Below are 17,804 nucleotides of genomic sequence, written 5' to 3'. Positions count from 1 at the left end.
ATGCAAATCAGGCATCCACGGCGAGGAGAAAGGAGCCGCCTCGGTTATGTGTCTGTGGGCTGTGCGACACTCCGGACAAGCCTCATGAGGCCTTTCATCTCCACGCAATGAACAGTTTACACAACTCAAACGCGCTGTCATGCACACGGTTTGCACTGACGCGACACAGAAGATGGAAGGTGTCGAGGGCCCGATCCGTGTCTGCATGTTCTCCGTCGTAAAAGCGTAAGCAAATGTGCGCACAGGTGTGTATGATACTGGCTTTTATAACAGTCTCAATATCCCTCTGTGTGTGTGTAAATAGAGGCGTCGTCCCAGCAGAGCCATTGTCCCCAGGATGAACCAAGAGGTAATGTAATGTAAACACAATGTGTGTCGTTCAGCCTGTCCTGGTGGGCTGCCACTAATCACTGCACGCCGCGACAGTTTAAGCAGCGATGAGTCAACACCAGCATGGATACACGAGGAGAAAGGAACACAGAGAGCAACATCACCGGTGGAATAACAGCTCCTCGTGCTGCATCACGGCACCAGTTTGTCTGGAGCTCCAAAAACACAGTGAGTCGTTTTATTATGTAATATTGCCGCTGGTGTTGTTACGTTGCTCTCCGGTCATATGGGGGAAAAAAATGGCTGTTCCAACACACCTGCTTTGAAGGAAGAAACATTTAAAATGAAATGGAAGCACTCTTCAAAGCCACAATTATCCTTTGATGAAAACAGTTATTTTAGCTGGCAGAACAGGGGAGTGGTCCACCGCTGCCTTCATCAGTTAGTTTGTGTTATTGTGTGACAACAGCTCCCCTGTTCTGCCAGCTAAAGTTACTGTGTTTGTCAATGGAGTGGCTTTGAAGAGTGCTTCCATTTTAAATGTTTAACATTTTAAAGCAGGCGTGTTGGAACAACCATGTCCCCCATCTTTTTTTCGGTGGCTAAAAACAGCAGCACATTGCTTAGCTTCCGTGCTGCTATTCCTGCTCGCTACTCCAAACTGGGGACGTCCGCCATCCACTGTACACCCTCACTATGGATACCTGACCCACCCGCACTTCAAAAATAACATTCACAACTATCCCTTTAACTCCAGCTGAAATATTGTTTTGTTGTGGGAACATTTTTTGGAAAATGCACTTATTTGCACCGAGGGTTGATACCACTCACATCTGTCCATTAAATATAAAGCTACAGCCTGCCGACAGCTAGCTTCGTTTAGCGCACAGTAATCAGGCACATAATCCCGCCCCTGAAAATGGGGAATTGTTGTATTTACTTTTTTTTGTATAATTTTTTCAAACTAAATAAATAACAGATTTATTATTGAGCTTAAGAGCTTTAGAGATCCCCCCCCCCCCCCTTATGCTAAGCTAGGCTAACTTACGGCTCCTCGAACCTTCATATTTAATGTACAGATTTGAGAAGTGGAATCGCTCTTCTCATTTAACTCCTGCCCGAAAGCCAAGCCTATTTCTAAAAACCGTGCTGCAGTGAAGTGCACTCTAGGTCAGTAAGAACACTTTTTGGATCACACCGTTATATGAAGAGTTGGTGCAACAGACTTCAAACTCTAAACCAAACAGGGCTGTGAAACAAAGCTTTTCAGCTTGGTGTTAAGTCACTCTTTAAATTGGAGCTGAAACTAACTAAGTCAATGACTTGTTGTAGGTCATTCGCTATGGGCATGTGTGCTCAGCGTAAGCAGTCAAAACTGTCTGCGGAAAACTTCAATTAGAGCACCCTGACAGCGTATCGGAGTTGAATCAAGTCAACCCTTCCAAGTCCTTGCTTAGTATTAAGTCATTGCTCCCTTAAGACCAGGAGGAAGGAAGCAGTCGGCCCTGAGGCACAAGACAAGGTCCAGCAACACCAAGATGAAACATTGCACCATGATTCAGAGCCTGGAGCTTGAAACACTGGCTTTTGATAAATTACCGCACTTGTTGTCACTGCCACTTTGAACAAGACATCATACCTAAATGACAAAAGAGGTCGTAACTGCCTTCCAAAATGACCCAAAAATTATTGATACGAGCGCATTCTGATCTGCCGCCTGCATGTGCGGGGTTTCAATTTAGACAACTAGAAGTACTTTTGTCAGATTATGGTTAAATGTAACCAGAATTGACTGTTGGTAGGGGGATGTCACGAAAACATCCATTGGACCATTATGGGATCGTCATGTTAGCATTAATAATATTCTTCATAACGTCCGTATGTTCTATAAAATCAAAGAATACATTCATCTCCAACAAGTTCTAAGTCGTTACTATGGCTCCTCTGAGCTGAGCTGTTAAATGAGATGACGGAAATTAAAATTAGGAGAAATAATTGGGGAATCAGAGTGGAGCTGATTTAACATAAGTGTGTTTCATCACGTTACTTGTTAAGTTAGTTGAAGTACTACCATGCAACACATGTGCAATGTTGAATGGATGGAGTAGAACAAAGTGCAGAGAAGAGGGCGAGGCGACGTCTTTCCCCTCTTGCCTCCTTGTTAAAAAAAAGAAGAAGAAGAATTTGCCCAAAAGCCGGCTTCCTGAAAAAGAAGCTCCTCTTTGTCACCGTCTGTGTCTCTTCTGTCTGTCTGTCTGTCTGGGTTCACAGACACGGACGAATCAGTTCGTTTGATCCCGCGCTGCTTCATTGTGTCCATTCGTTTGTGCTCTTATGAGCGCGGCAGCGGCGGCAAAATCCTTCATGAACGGCCGCGCACTCACACACACACACACGTCTCACACGCGCGCGTTGTGAGATTGAGAAAAGTTCAAAGGGGTAAACAAATGCTCTGCCGGGATGTTTGTGTGTTCTTTTCACGATGAATGCCCTCACACGCAGATACGTATACAATACTCATGTACAGACTCGTGTAAGAACACAAATGAGCACCACACATCCAGGCCACACGCATAAAGCCACACCGTGAGCTCTGCTCCCACACGCCTTACCGTGTATGAACAAAAGCCCTGCTCAGACTCACACCTTATAGCCGTGCCTGTGGACACACACACACATATCCACACACAGCTTTAGAATAGATGCGATTGATAAGCCAGAACGAGAAGTACAGTTTTTACGAGGTGAGACTTGGACTGCAGACATCTGGCCTCGAGGTCTGGGTCATTCTTTCCCCCCCACTGTTTCTGCTCTGCTCTTGTTCCAGCTTGTATATTGGACATTCCTCAGACATCATGCGAGATTACGGCGAGGGGACAGGGCTGTAAAAAAAAAAAAAAATTGTTCTCACCCATCAAATGCACAAGAGAACCTAAAAAAAGACGCGCGACTGAGGTGCGTGAACCACCTAGAGGGAGATGAAACGTGTCCAAGAGACGCCCTTTGCTTTGCTCATCGCTGGCTGTGTCCGGGGTAATGAGGCCGCAGCAGCATTAGGAGGGAAAGTGTGTTCGATGAGGAAGAGTGTAATCTGGTTAATGCAAATGTAATGTCACCGAATCTGATGCGATCTAATCTAAACGGGGATGCTGCGCCCTGGACTGTAGATGATGCACCAATAGGTCTGGTGTGTGTGTGTGTGTGTGTGTGTGTGTGTGTTTGCTTCGGCGTGCTATAGAAGAGGACATTTCAAGCATGAAATGGAGAATGAAACACTCACAATTATGGGTGCTTTGGTTGTGATTGAAGAATTGCGTTGATTCGTCTCTGAAGGTCTGCACCAACTCCTTAACATATTTGATGGGAGATCTACTCCAGAGATGATACTAACAACACGGAATTCATCTGATTTTATCTACAAGGGTCAATCTTAGGGCCCTTGCTGTTTTAGTTACATGCATTCTATCTTTAAAGGAGCTGCATTTCACATTCTGAATATTAATATAGCAGCAAACAATTTCTGTCTCTGTAAAGATGTAGTGGGGTAATGTCTAAATGAGCAGAGAATGAAGTCACTCTTCCTGTGTGTGTGTGTGTGTGTGTGTGTGTGTGTGTGTGTGTGTGTGTGTGTGTGTGTGTGTTGTTAACCGAATCTCTGCTTGCTTTTGTTGACTTAGCTGGGCCGACGTGCTTTTAGTGCATGTGAAATGCTCCAAAATCTGCCGCGCTAATGATTATTTTTAGCATATTGAGCACGACAACTCCCAGACTAGGAGCAGTCATCCGCTTCTTTGGACTGCAAGAACTTGTCGTGCCTATTTTTATTTGCAGACAATATCCGACAGCCTGTTCATGTTGATTGGTAGTTAATTTTAAGTTATGAATTAAATCATACATCTAAATGTATTACATCAATGGACTTTTCTCAATGTTAAGGGAACTTATTCTATTTGGACCTAACTCGTAAAAATAGCATTGCATGTTTCCACAGTTTGTATGCTTTTAGTGATGAACTGGAGAGTATTTATTGATGTGATTTGTCCACAGTTTTCCGGTTTATAAGTTCTGCCATTTTCAAAATGTTCCCAAATCAACTGCAGGTTGTCCAATAATAAATTGTCCCTCTCTCTTCAAGGATTATCTGTGGACATGTACAGCCATACAACAAGCTGGATGCAAAGGGGAGACATTGTAGATTCAGAGCAAGATAGGAGAACTTGCTAAATACAGGCAGAATGTTATTTGACATCTCACTGAACCAGGAAATGACTGAATGCAACATTTGATCACCTCATTGATTCTCCCTTTTTTTTTTGTTTCCATTGCTGGAAAAGCCATCCCTCAATAAACCGGGATTAGCAGCTGTTGCCGTCCACGTCTCACCATTGTACAAATTGGGAAAAAAACCAAAACACTTTTCTTAGGCCTGTCTTGGAGGGAGGCCACTGTCTTCAGATGCCAACTCTGCATTCTTCAGGCAGGGTCGGACAAAATGTGCGTTAACGTTGCCTCTGGTTGGAGCAAGAAGCATTACAGAAAGGGTCTTCTCATTGCCTCTCTGGGTTTGGCAAGGGGAGAAGCTAACGTGTGTGTGTGTGTGTGCATAATAAAGCATCAGAATGCATCGAGAGATCTTTAAACACAGACTACTGTGCATTAATTCGATAACCGATGGAAATTAAACGCGCCATCACCTTTAACTGACGATAATCTCAGTCCTTACAATAACTGAACCTAATCCTGCCTCACAAATTAAAAAAATTTCTGCGCACAATAACATGTCCGACATAGCATTTAGCCGTGAGTGTGGCTACATTTCACAAGAGTCAGTTTTGTAATATGTAATAAATGTAATGAAAGAGACATGACCACAACAGGAAATCACTTTTTTTTTCCTCCACTGCAACACCGTGGAAGCAGACCCACATCTGCCACTGGAATTTGGGACGGTGAGATCCACACGACGGTTCCACTTTTACTGTGTGTGACAGTTCAGCGCTGCGAGGCAGGTGGTGAAGCAGCTTCCATCGATTTTAAAGGATACTTGACGCCTTGATGCGTCACGGCTAATTGTTCCGTCTCGGCGCTCGAGTCGTGAGAAACGCACTACGAAGTGGAAGTCCGGTCGAGCATCACTGAATTTTGGCGGTTTCCAAAAAAGACCATGCGGTTTGGGTTTTTGAGTTCGGCAATGATTAGCTAATTGCAAAAGCACCGCAAACCAAAGCTGCATGCATTTTGTGTGTTTCATGATAACAAGGACAAAAGGGTCAGCATTTCACCTTTGCTACTGGGTCCATACAATCTACATTTACAGTCATCAGTTATTAGAAGAAAAAAAGTCAAGTGCTATCCAACAGCAGAGCAAGAATACTCAAAATTCAACCAAAGTCCTGAAACTGAGAGCCGGTCAACATAACAGCGCTATCTTTATTACAGCTGTCTGTCTTTTACACGAGCCATCTGCGTGTTTGTGCCACTAAACGTGGGTTTTACAGTCCGTGTACTAGAGTGGCAGAAGACCACAGCTCCTCATGTCGGTGCTAAAAGGTTTCCACTTTGACCGCAGCAACCATTTCCAAAAAACAGGAACCGTGCATTTCCCCACGTCTCCCCTGACGCCCCTGTCTTCTCTCTGAGCCTCTTAAACTTCTCCTCCAGCTATTTTGGCATCGCGCGGCGGATCACTGAGGGAGCGGAAAGGACCCGGCTGGAGACGATGGGAAGACGGGGACGACTGGCCACGCAGACAGGGGGAAGTTCTTTATGTAAAGCGAGAGAGAGAGAGAGAGAGAGAGAGGTCGACCTTCCCGAGTAAACAGACTACGGGCTGTGTCACATAGTTGGCCGAGGCGCAACTATTCCATCAGCTCCACCATAAATGGTAACGCTCTTAAACTGCGCGGGGAGATAAAGCAGACACCCTCTCCCTGCTCGTCCGACCCATCCGCCTCCACTCTCCCACCCCATCAGTCCTCTTTCCCTTCACCTCCAAGTCCTTACACTCTGTCAGCCCTATCCAACACTCCCTTTAATCATCTCTTTATCCTTCCATCCCCGCGTGCCGCACACATTTACATTCGCTGCACTTGTTTGGGCCTCCGTAGCTCCACACACACCGGGTGAGCTGCGGGGTAACAACATGTCTGTGTTCGAGGGACACGTGTGTTGATGCCTGAGATACTCAAGAGGCCGGCTTATATCTCAGGAGACGCGTCACAGCGGCATACTGTCCATGCATGTGAGTGGTGTGTGTGAGTGTGTGTGTTTTACAGACTCACCCAGTGTGCCAGTTACACGTTTTGAGATAAGGAGTCAATATTCAGTACTTTGGGAGCAGCATTTAAAGCTCAGTGAGCCATGGAGAGCTGCACTTCAATCACAATAATGAGCAGATATTCTTGATATAAATATGCGGATGAATGTATAAGGAACACCACTGGGGAGCTACAGAATTATACAATAACCTAAATTTAAACAATTAATGGACCCGCCCTTTACATTTGTATTATTATTATCGTTATTGATTCATCTTTTATCTTTTCCCATTGGCTAAAATATATATATATATTTTTTTTTCCATTATTATAGCACACATTCAACACGTTTAAAAGGCCTCAGGGACACACACAGCATTTTAGTGAGAAATACTGGAACAGGATATCGGTACGTTCATTTAACGCATCAGCAGACAGCATTAGCATTCGTTTGGGATCATGTTTTCTGTCCACCTGGTATAAGTGTAAGTCTTCATAAATCTAAAATAAATCCAGTCTCTTCAGCTGCTTAATTAATGCTCTTAAATGAAAATAGACTCAAATGAACGAATGCTGTTCACAAGCACATTCCAACAGACGCAGCCGACCTTCTTGACAAATCGACGCCATATCCTCCTCGGTCAGATACACACATCGATATTCGGCACAATTCATGATTAATAAGCACATTATGTGTAATCCATGTCAGCCGAGACATTGATTGGCCTTTAGAAATGGGTGGAAGTTTGTCAGTGTGTGTTCTCCATTTTTCTCTCTCCATCAATTACTCATCGGGGTGGATCTTTCATCTTGTCAAATCCTCTTTGAGGCCCAGTCGGATCTCCACAACCTAATTTGCGGCTGAATGATCCATAATACCAGAAATACAGCGTGTGTGTGTGTGTGTGTGTGTGTGTCATCCACAGGGAAAACGGGTCAACTTGATCGAAACGCTGCCACACTCAACAGAGCTGAAACACGATTTCTTAAAGGGGCAGTTTTCCCCAAACACAAACTTTCAGACGGAGCAGGTGATATGGAGAAGTGTTTATCTTCATCCATCAGAGCAGTGTACGGATTCAGGATGATGGCAACGATTATGGCATCTCTGACACATCAAACGTGCCCCGGGCACAGGAACGGTGAACAGTGTTTTGACCTGGCGTGCTCAGTAACGGATTATTTGCAGAGCACTTACAGCTTTGACTGTAGCACGAGGTTACGTGCGTCTATTTTCACGATGAAATATTGAAAAGTGAGGAGCAACTCAGAAAATGCGACTGACAGTAAAATAAAAAGGCATTGCTGATGTTGCCGTACTGCTGCTGGCATGGATACAGGCACTGGTTACAATTTTGCAGACTACACAGTTAATGTAAATGCATCTCTGCTCCTCCTCTCTATATTTATTAAACCAGATATATGCCTTATGCCCTTATTCATCATAAAAATTCATAAAAAAACTTTTTATTCAGGAAAGCCTTTCTGACCTAAGTCACTGTCAGTTATTTCTTTTGTGTTTCTGTTCATTCACTGGTTTTTATTTTATTATAGTTTTTTTTATGTTTTAACGTGACAATCAGAAACACGCGTGCACCGACCTGCTCATGGAACTCGATCCCCATGCTCAGAGTATTGATCAGAATGGCGATCATAATCCCTCGTCCGAAGTACTTGCTGTCCACGATCTTCCGGAACGTGTCGCACACGAGCCTCCAGAAGTGCACCACCTTCCCCACCGCTTTGCCCAGACTGCAGCGCTGCTTCTTGGGCTGCCGGCTGTCCCTCCTGTCCTTGTGGTGGAGGTCCTGGGTGAACTCGTATATGCCATCGCTGTCGGAGTCCCCGGGGGTGTCGTTGCCCTCTGACTCGTTGGCCAGGGCCTTGGCGCAGTAGGGGCAACTCTCGGGGTCCAATGTCATGGCGGCCGTGTCCATGGCACTGCTGGTGGTGCTGAGGTCACGAGCCGACAGCTGGCAGGAGAGCTGGGCTGCAGCCGAGTGAGAAAAAGGTCAGATGGAGAAACTGAGACAAAGAGGGGAGGGCTGCAGTGAAATCAGAGTGACTGACAAATAACATACAATAAAATTCCTTTCAACAAATTGTCAAGTCCGATGAAATAAATCTGTCAACCTTTTTGGAGTTGCGTGCGTGTCAGAGGGAGTGTGTTTGATAGTGATGTGTTTGATAGTGATGTGTTTGATAGTGATGTGTTTGATGGTGATGATCGTGATAGTCATGTGGCGATGGTGTACTATGAGTAATGCCTTGTCTCTACGGGCTGTGCTGCGGCCAGTTTGGCTGGTTGCCATCTTTTCAACTGTCTGTACAACCTGAACAGACCTGGCCTGACTTTCTTTCGCTGAGCCCACTGCCTTTTTTAGAACTTGGCCGGGGCCAGACAGGAGCTGGCTGCGAGCTTTGACATGAGGGATTAACATTTATTGACTCTAATTAGTACTCTTTCTGTCGCTCACCAAAAAGCAAAACTCAACTCTGGACAGCGTTAAAGTTTGAGGCTCAATCACAACAAACCAATACCAAGACTCCAAATGGTTGATGAAAGAAAAAAGAACACTTCCAGTGGTGTGTCCCTTGATTTGGTTCAACAGTGATGTGGAAATTAAGCACAGATTCTGACTGAATTTTCAAGGTGATTTTGCCTTCTAAGTTGTTTTTTCTTAATGGGAATACTGAGCAAACACTCAGCTAAGCAAAACACAAAGGAATGCAGCTAATCATACACTTTCCAAGATTGTATTCACGATGATGATTTTCAATGCAATGTATCTGTGAGTTTACCTTCTGGAGAGCGCGTGTCCACCAGGCTCGATGGCCGTCTCTCCAGGGACATGGGTGGGATGTTTAGGTTGAAGCTGTTGGTCAGAGTGCTGGCGGCAGCACTCCCTCGTCTGGACTCCGCCAGGGCTCGAGCCTGCAGAGTGGGGTAGTTCTTGGGCCCTGGAGCCGCAAAAGGTACAGAGTTCCTCTTCATTGACCGAGACATGGGAGCTGGGGCGAGGGAGGAGGGGCCTGGTGTCGGCCCCAGGTTCGCGGGCGAGGGGCTGCAGCGGGGCGCTTCTGTGTGGAATACACTGCGAACTGAAGATGAATTGGCAGCTCCCTCAGAAAGTTTGGACATATTGGCCAGGTTTGAGTCAGAGGTGGCTGCCGTCATCGAAGGCGGCACGGCTATTGCAAGTTGCCCAGCGCTGGTGGTTGCCACGAGGGCCCCTCCGTTGTTGTTATGTGCACCAGCCTCAAAATCCCGACCCTCCAGACACCGTACGCCCCCTCCACCCCTTACGCTGCCATTACCCAGGTGGTGGTGGTGGTGGTGGTGCGCCATATGATGAACCAACACAGATCCCTGTCTGGAGGACTTCCTCCTCCTTCTCTGGCTCCGCTGGGGCTCCGTGACCAGGGGCGAGGCGGCGATATTGAGCCCGGCGCGGCGAGCCAACATCCTGCAGATACGGGCCGCTTGTCTGGCCCCCTTGTTGACGACGTGAACCAGGTACTTGAGCAGCTCGTCGTAGCAGGAGCCCGGCTCGGAGAGGGAGGCCAGGGTGCTGGCGTTGGACAGGAAGCGCACCCGTTGCTCCTTCATCAGCTGACTCTCCCTCTGCTTGGTCTCCGAGAACTGCGTGGCGATGACCACCAGGCACAGGTTGATCATGAAGAATGAGCCAATCTGAGGACAAGGAGGGGTGGGAGCGACATTGTTATTCACACGCTCGCACGCGACTGACCCACTTGTTCAATCATCAGCAGACACACACTCACACACAGCACACACAGCTGCTGGCCCCGTGAAGTGGCACTTACGATGATGAGTAGGATGAAGTAGATGAAGTTGTAGAAGGAGTGAGCATCCATCACAAAGTACATGATGTCCACCCAGCCCTCCAGAGTGATCACCTGAAGAGGAACACGGGCAGAGGACAGGAATATAGAGGGACAAGAAGAAGAAAAAAAGAAAACAGGGATCAGACAACCCAAATAAGGAGAAGGGAATAAAAATAGGAACAAAAAGAGATCATATTTTACAGTCCGGAGTGTTCCAGCCAGACTTGTGGGGGAACTGATCTCCAATCTGGCTCTCGTCATCCAAAATTACCCCCCTCAGCTAGACAGGAATGAATGGACTCTCCAACAGAAGGCTTTACAGATGATGTGACGGTAGCAAGCAAATGGTGTGGGAGAAAAGTGGTGTGTCTGCGGTGACCTGCTAATCCTGCCAGCCCTACTTCTCTGATACACCAGCCACAATTACCCTCATACCTCTTTGTCTCCATCTTGTTTAACAGGCTTGGAAGTCAACCAGATGCTACTTACTGTATGTGCCTCATGGCAAACTGAATCCTTCTCCGTTTGTGTGTGTTTTACCTGAAAGATGGCAATCCACGCGTAGCAGATGTTGTCGAAGTTGATGGCTCCCTTGAAGGGGTTGACCAGCCCGGCAGTGCAGTTGTTGTAGTACTGGTTCCAGTTGATGCAGGTGGTGTTGTCGGTGCTGTTGTAAAACTCAGAGCCCAGGGTGCACTGCAGGCCTCCCTCCTCGTACACCTTGGGCACCGAGCTGCAGTCCCTCATGCCGTTGTCTCCGGGCTCGGAGCAGATGAAGGGGTTCTCGTCGTCGTTTTTGGTGTGGTAGTACTTCTCCAGCCCCACAGAGAGAGGGCTTCGGGGAAAGAAACAGAGAGTACATTGCAGGAGTTAGCCTACGCCGGCTCTCATGAGTAGAATGTGGAGAGAGGTGCATTTGTTCTTCACCTGGGTTTCTCCCCAGAACATTTACAAAAGGAAAATGACACGTCTGTCCTCGGGGAACCATCTTTGTTCAACCGTAACCCGCTTTTGCTGCCAAGTCGAAGGCAGTTGAAGAATGAAGCGGCGATTCTGTCTTTGGATTCTTGGCATTCACTGGGTGGAATTTAAAGTGGATCAACTCTGAAGCCCTAAAGTCTACAGGTTTTAATCCCATGTAAATCCTCCAGCAGCTGATTTTTTTTTACTGATTTCCAGTTCCTTCCAACAGATAGGAGGAACTAATCAACGAAGCTAGCTGTAATTATGTTGACAAACCTGGGGGAATGGCTGGGGAGAACCTCTCCCCCCCCCCCCCCCCCCCCACTTGCATTGTGTGAGACGAGCAAAAACGTCTGTTTGTTCGCCTGCCTGCTTCCCCACATCCTGGTGGCATATCTGTTACAGAGCCCTCCTCTGTCTGGAATAACTGTGTGTGTGTGTGTGTGTGTGTGTGTGTGTGTGTGTGTGTGTGTGTGTGTGTGTCTGCTGATTGTGTGATATCTGGCCTGTCTGTGAACACACATTCCGCTGCTCGGCGGCATTTATTCATTGCATAGTAGCCCTCGAACACTTGGAGGGACCAGACCAGACCCCACTTCAGGACCACGGCGATATGATTACAAGATAAATTGAAAGCAGGCGTGAACGAAGATGTGTTTTTGACTTAGGACATAGAGCCAGACGATTACGCCATCCATCCGATGCTGAAATACAGACCTGTCTGATGCAGACGAGAAAAATTGATGATGATGACAAAAAAAAATAAAACATTCTGCCAGCTCACCAAAGCCATTATGCATGGTCTTAAATTACAGCTGTGAGGAGTCATAAATCCTACAAAGAGTAATGAAGGATGACGCTGGGAACATGAATAAGTCATGGGTGCCCATGTTCCACATACCAGGATCTTTCTCATTACTCCGGGGCTCGTGGCTCTCCCATTCATCATTATGATGAGACTGTATGGTCGCTAACCTCGTCGGCTTTTGCGCGTGACCCAGTTTAGTGTGCCGGGTCAAGGTTTAGTCGACAGTGTTACCTTGGCCTTCAGAAGACCTGTTTGCGATCTCATCTGTGTTGCTCAGCTCTAATAGGACAATCATGAATAAATAAATATATCCAATAATCTTGTGCATCTTTGTAATCGATAAGAATTTGATAAATATGGGTTTTTAAAGTGTAAATGTATAACTGAATATATCGGCACATTTTCAATATCTTCCTTTGACCATTTAAAAGGATAATTTGGGTATATTACAACTGTGGTCTTCTTTTCGCAGGTGGTCATCATTTCTAATGGTTATCATGTAATCTAAACACCCAAGTTATGGCTAAACCTATTGATGTAATAGCCACGCAAAACACAGCGTTGCTCAAGCCTCCCTGAATAAATAAATGTAAAATGGAAGTACATTCAAAATTCTACAAAGAAGGTTTTTGTTTTTTAAATGTTCATTATATTTAACCTTTATTTTACCAGGTGAGTCCCATTGAGATTAAACTGAGCGTAGCAGTTGCGAGCACCGAAATCGTAAAAACGGGCAAAAAACCCTGCGCGCCGCGGCGCGTAACTCACAAGGAGAAGTTGCCGAGGAAGCAGCGGTTCCTGAGCAGGCCGGCCCACAGCTGGACGCCCACAATGCCGAAGATGAAGAAGACGAAGAAGCAGAGCAGCAGCACGTTGCCCAGCATGGGCAGGGTGTCCAGCAGCAGGGTCACCAGGATACGCATACCTGAGGAGGAGAGACAGGGGGCGAGGTCAGACAGGTCAAGCAGCACACAAGTTGTTCACCAGGACGCACGCAGTGGACGTGCACTTGTGCGGATCGGGTGTTTTGTTGCTGTTTAGTTTAAAGGAACGCTTTCACATCAAGTGGCAGCTGATATGAGTACTGGGTAGTTTACTTAATAGAGCGGTCGATGTGAGCACCGATCCAAGTACCTCTCAATTCACAGCCGTTCAAGCCTTTATTCATTTGATCAAATTATACACGAGCCAGTGGATGCTAGAACACTTTTTTTCCAGTCAAATAATAATGATACATGGGAGAAATAGTCCCCTATTACACATCACAGTCAAGTGAATTTCATTTCCGCCTCCCTGTGTTTTATGTTCGTTAAACAGCTTAATGAAGGACTGCCAAAACAGTCTCGTTCATTGTGGCAGATGAAGAGCAGTGCTGCGGGTTACTCGTGAACAATATGAGGCCCGGCTCCTCACAAGCACACGTGATTCACCAAATCAATTTGTCAGGAGGAGGTTTCATGCCATCGGGAGGTTTCGATATGACGATCAAAGATAAAAGAGTGGGACTGAACTTGATGCTGCGTGCGGAGTCACTGCTATTCTACAGACTTAAAAAGGCTTTTCAGTCATGTTCCACTGTCATATATACATACATACCACATGTCACTGGTGTATACCAATCCTCACTGATAGTAGCCACTGTTTAGGTGTCATATGCCGATTCATAGTGCTATGCCATGCCACAAAGTTGTAGTTCTCGGCATTCTTTACATCACATGACAATTCACCTTCCAGTGTAATGTTATGGTGACAGCTAGAGGTGCATGCTGCATGGGAGTGCTTATGAGCAAGGCACTGAGACACAAAGACGCTCCATTAGTAACTCGAAGCATTCATTACATCGTGTCAGCTGTAGGTGTAACTGCGTAGATATGAAGCAGGCCATTGCTCACCGACATCCTTGTTTGGATGAATAAAGCTTTGAACTACATTCGGATGACACGACAAGAGTCCAGAGTCAGACGGAAGTGCAGAGATTTGTTAGCAGTCTGTGAATGTGTCAGCAGTACACCTACAGTTTGCTCTGAATTAACGGCACACTGAAAGACCTGCTTTTTTTCTGCCTTTCAGAGAGTACATCCCTGATTCTGTCAGCTCTGGACAGTGTTCCCTCACGTTTCTGACAACACACACACACATACACACACACTTCCTGCCGCCCACGCACTCCCTCTGCTAAATCTGGCTGTGTCCCTCTGCGGTTGCAGCTCAGATTTTGCTCTTATTTTCATGTACTGATTTTCTTCCATCCTTCGGTCCATCTATCCACTTGTGTTGTTGCCACTGTGTTCTCTCTCTGTCTTTGTCCTTCGCCTCTCTTTCTCTAAACTGTGCCATCTGGGAGTGACACACCAAACTGCATGAGGAACCTTTCCCATTTGTCGATTGTGATTCCACATGGGTACACACAGAGACCTTTGGTGTTGACAGATGTATGGAGGATTTTTCGCAGAGATGCAGAGAACAAATGAGAAGGAAACAGCCGGGAGACGCAGGGAGGAGAGGAGCAAACGGTGCTACTCCTGAAGGACCGTAGAATGAGCGACAGCGAGGAGCGGCTGCGGGACACGGCCACGTGTTTGGATCGTCGTCTTTCACAGCACCGCTCTGTCGGAAGGGAAAGATCTGGATACGAGAAGGTGGCAGCAGTGGGGACGCAGAAACTCTTGAAAGACACCCAGCACTGTTTTCCAGTTATTTCAATTCTATAATGGCCACATTATGCACCGGATACTCAATTACCAGCATAGCAAACGGCGTATACAATCAGTGTGAGATGAGAGTCATGAAGAAAATACATCTCGTCACGCCACTGTGAAAGAAGGTTAGCGGACTCGCGGAAGGTTAGCGGACTCGCTTCCCACAAGAGCAGCTTCCCCTCTATCTCTCTCTCTAGAGCGTTAACGAGCAGCGCAAGCACACACGCACACACACACACACACACACAGAGCAGGCATTAAGCAGCAGCTCCTTCGAGTGCTTGCCCTCATAGTGTAATGTGCTGAGTAGTTCGGATGCTGCTTAGCAAGCGGCAGCAGCTGGGATTCGTGTCCACAGCGGGCCGAGGCTGCTAACTGGCTCCATGCGCCACGAGCCAGAGCGGAGACACATCCCGCGTAAAAACGAGGGTTTAATAATTGAACCGCAACCCACATCTGACAGCTGCACTGCTCTTTCCCTGCATATTCTCTCGTTTGTCGCACAAAGGGGTTTCGACAATCCTCTGAATCTCTGATGCCAAAAATATCAATTTCCCAACATATAAAAAACTAATATGCTTTACGGGGTTTGTCTTAAAAAATGGGACAATGTATAAAACTTAAAGGAGCAGTGAGGTGATGTAAAAATGCGAAAGGCTTCCCCGTTTGGTTTGTCTGTTCTGGGCTACTGTAGAAACATTGGCGGTGTAACTCGGCTAATGTGTTCAGCAAACGGAAAAACGGTTCTTTGTTTCAAGAAGAAGCCGGGAGTCGCGCGGCGTAGTGACATTCCGTCCGGAGGAGGATGGGGTGGATGACTGTTGTGTCCCGAGTTAGTATGTTATGTTATGCTACAGAAGTTACGTAACAAACTGCCAATAAGCACTTCTGCAAAAAACACACTGCATGTTGTGCAAAAAGAGGGGGTCTTAATAGAACAGTTTAGTGAGAATGAAGTCACGCTGCAGAAAACTCAGAGATTGAAAACAAAATGTGGATTTTACTTGCAAATTAAGTTATGTTTATGGTCAGTATTTCTTAGCAAAACACACCGCATGTATCTTCAAGGCCTGATTTTAGATCCTTCAACAGCAAATGTTCTAGTGACCACAAGAAAAGCAACCTCCTCTTTCATTTAGATTTTACATGATGGCTTTTACATGCACAGAACAAGCTCTCAGTAATGAGAGCGATGGCAGTTAGGGAACCAAAAGGTATAAGGGCGTAAAGTATTTGTGGCAAAAGTTAGTTTTTCCAAGACTGGTGACATAAACCAAGGCCTCAAACAACACACCAACTGGACGGGAGCCACATACGAGGACGACTAGTCATCCAGCGACGCAGGCGAACATGAATATCAGAGCGAGCACCTCTGTTTCTCTCCCAGATAAGCGAATCAATCCCCTCCCGACCTGAATGGCGTGCTCATTCCAAGCGTGTGATCGGGGGAGCCATCTGTTCTGCAGGCAGATTAGGTCTGCTTCCTCTGCTCACCTGTCCAGGTCCAGCTCCGGCCCAGCCAGCTTTGTAATCTGTGCCCCGTGAACTGATGGGCTTTCTGAGTCAGTTGCCTCGTGAGTTAACTTGTTTTTGTGCACACCAACTAGTACAAAATCACAGTTTCTGATCTCAGTGATCATGGGTCCTCTGTTTTAGCTCATTTCTACAAATGGAATTGGACCTAACAATGTCTCTCACCTGTCTCACCACACCTGACCATGTGTGCAACACCAACAAACCCTTAGAGATAGAATGGTATCCTTCAGGGCAAACCCGTTTCATACATTACAGAAACGCTACAGTACCTGAACCCTATCGTCTGTGATGGTTTTCATCTTTGTCCAACTCCAAGTGGCTTTAGCCTTTCAACATATCCTCATTCAACTGTTCATATTATATCTTTAGGGAAAGTCATTTCGGTATTTGTCATGCATTTTCCGAAGAATGTCGCTCAATGTCAAGGACCAGTGCGTCTGCACAAGCCCTTTGTGGAGTTTAGGCAAGAACTTGTTTTCACACAGGACCAGGGCAGCAGCCTCCCGGGTGAAAGCCCTTTGTTCATTGTGTAAAAACGTGCATGTTGGATAAATACCGACCTTCTTGTTTGTGCGGACATATGAAGAATTTGGTCTGTGTATGCATTCCTAAAAGGATCCCTCATTTTTGTTTCCGCAACATCCCGCTTGGACTAAATCATTCACTCAAAAGAATGATCAAGACACTCAAAAGCGGCACTTACACAACAGCTCTTTGACGAATCACAGCTGTGTTTGGGAGATGGTTGCGCACCTGACAGGCTATCTGGGAATACCGTAGCACAGCCACTCCAAGTGATCAAATAGCTTGGATTTCTGAAGCAAAACCCTGAGCTGAAAATGAATTTGGACTGAAAATAAAAGTAAAACAGAAATATTTTCTCTTTTTAAGCAACAGAAAATCACTTTCATGCCGAGGACTATCCGGCTAACAAGATATTTTGTCTCCGGCACCGAACGGGTTAACAGAGAAGAGCAAGGATTACACTGCGACATTCTTCGCTCCTGGCGGACCGCTTCTTCCTCTGAACTCCTTCTAACCTTATCAGTCTCTTATTTCCTCAGCTCCACTCACAATCAACCCGTCCCCCTGACTCCAGTGGAGTCTCTCCCTCTCGGCCTCACATCGCAATACAAGAGCAGAAGTCAAGGAGTACCTTCGAGACCTTCGCAAAGGACAGAAGCTAGGACGCTCTTGCCAGCTCTTTAATTGCAGCAATGAGGCTCGGCAAACAATATGAAGGAGGAGGAGGAGGAGGAGGAGGAGGAGGAGGAGGGCAAGAGCATGCAAGGAGCTGCGAGGTCGATGATGTTGTATTATTGTTGACTTTAGGGCTCATCTGGGTGGAAGTGCAAGAACCAG

The 17,804-nt window shown here is 46.4% G+C and overlaps 1 protein-coding gene across 1 annotated transcript in view; it reads right to left on the bottom strand.

The window, feature by feature from the left end:
- Positions 1-17,804, bottom strand: part of cacna1g (calcium channel, voltage-dependent, T type, alpha 1G subunit) — a 178,475-nt gene that overhangs the window by 72,033 nt on the left and 88,638 nt on the right. Inside the window, exons 6-10 of the mRNA XM_079293010.1 lie at positions 12,976-13,132; positions 10,977-11,271; positions 10,416-10,508; positions 9,390-10,281; positions 8,189-8,577 (exon numbers count right to left, since the gene is read on the bottom strand). Of these exons, the coding sequence (XP_079149136.1) occupies positions 8,189-8,577; positions 9,390-10,281; positions 10,416-10,508; positions 10,977-11,271; positions 12,976-13,132 (1,826 nt within the window). The remainder of the gene's footprint in view (positions 1-8,188; positions 8,578-9,389; positions 10,282-10,415; positions 10,509-10,976; positions 11,272-12,975; positions 13,133-17,804) is intronic.

The sequence above is a fragment of the Melanostigma gelatinosum genome (genome assembly GCF_949748355.1).
Source record: "Melanostigma gelatinosum genome assembly, chromosome: 21".
NCBI lineage: Eukaryota > Metazoa > Chordata > Actinopteri > Perciformes > Zoarcidae > Melanostigma > Melanostigma gelatinosum.
This window is presented reverse-complemented; position numbering and strand designations above follow the sequence as displayed.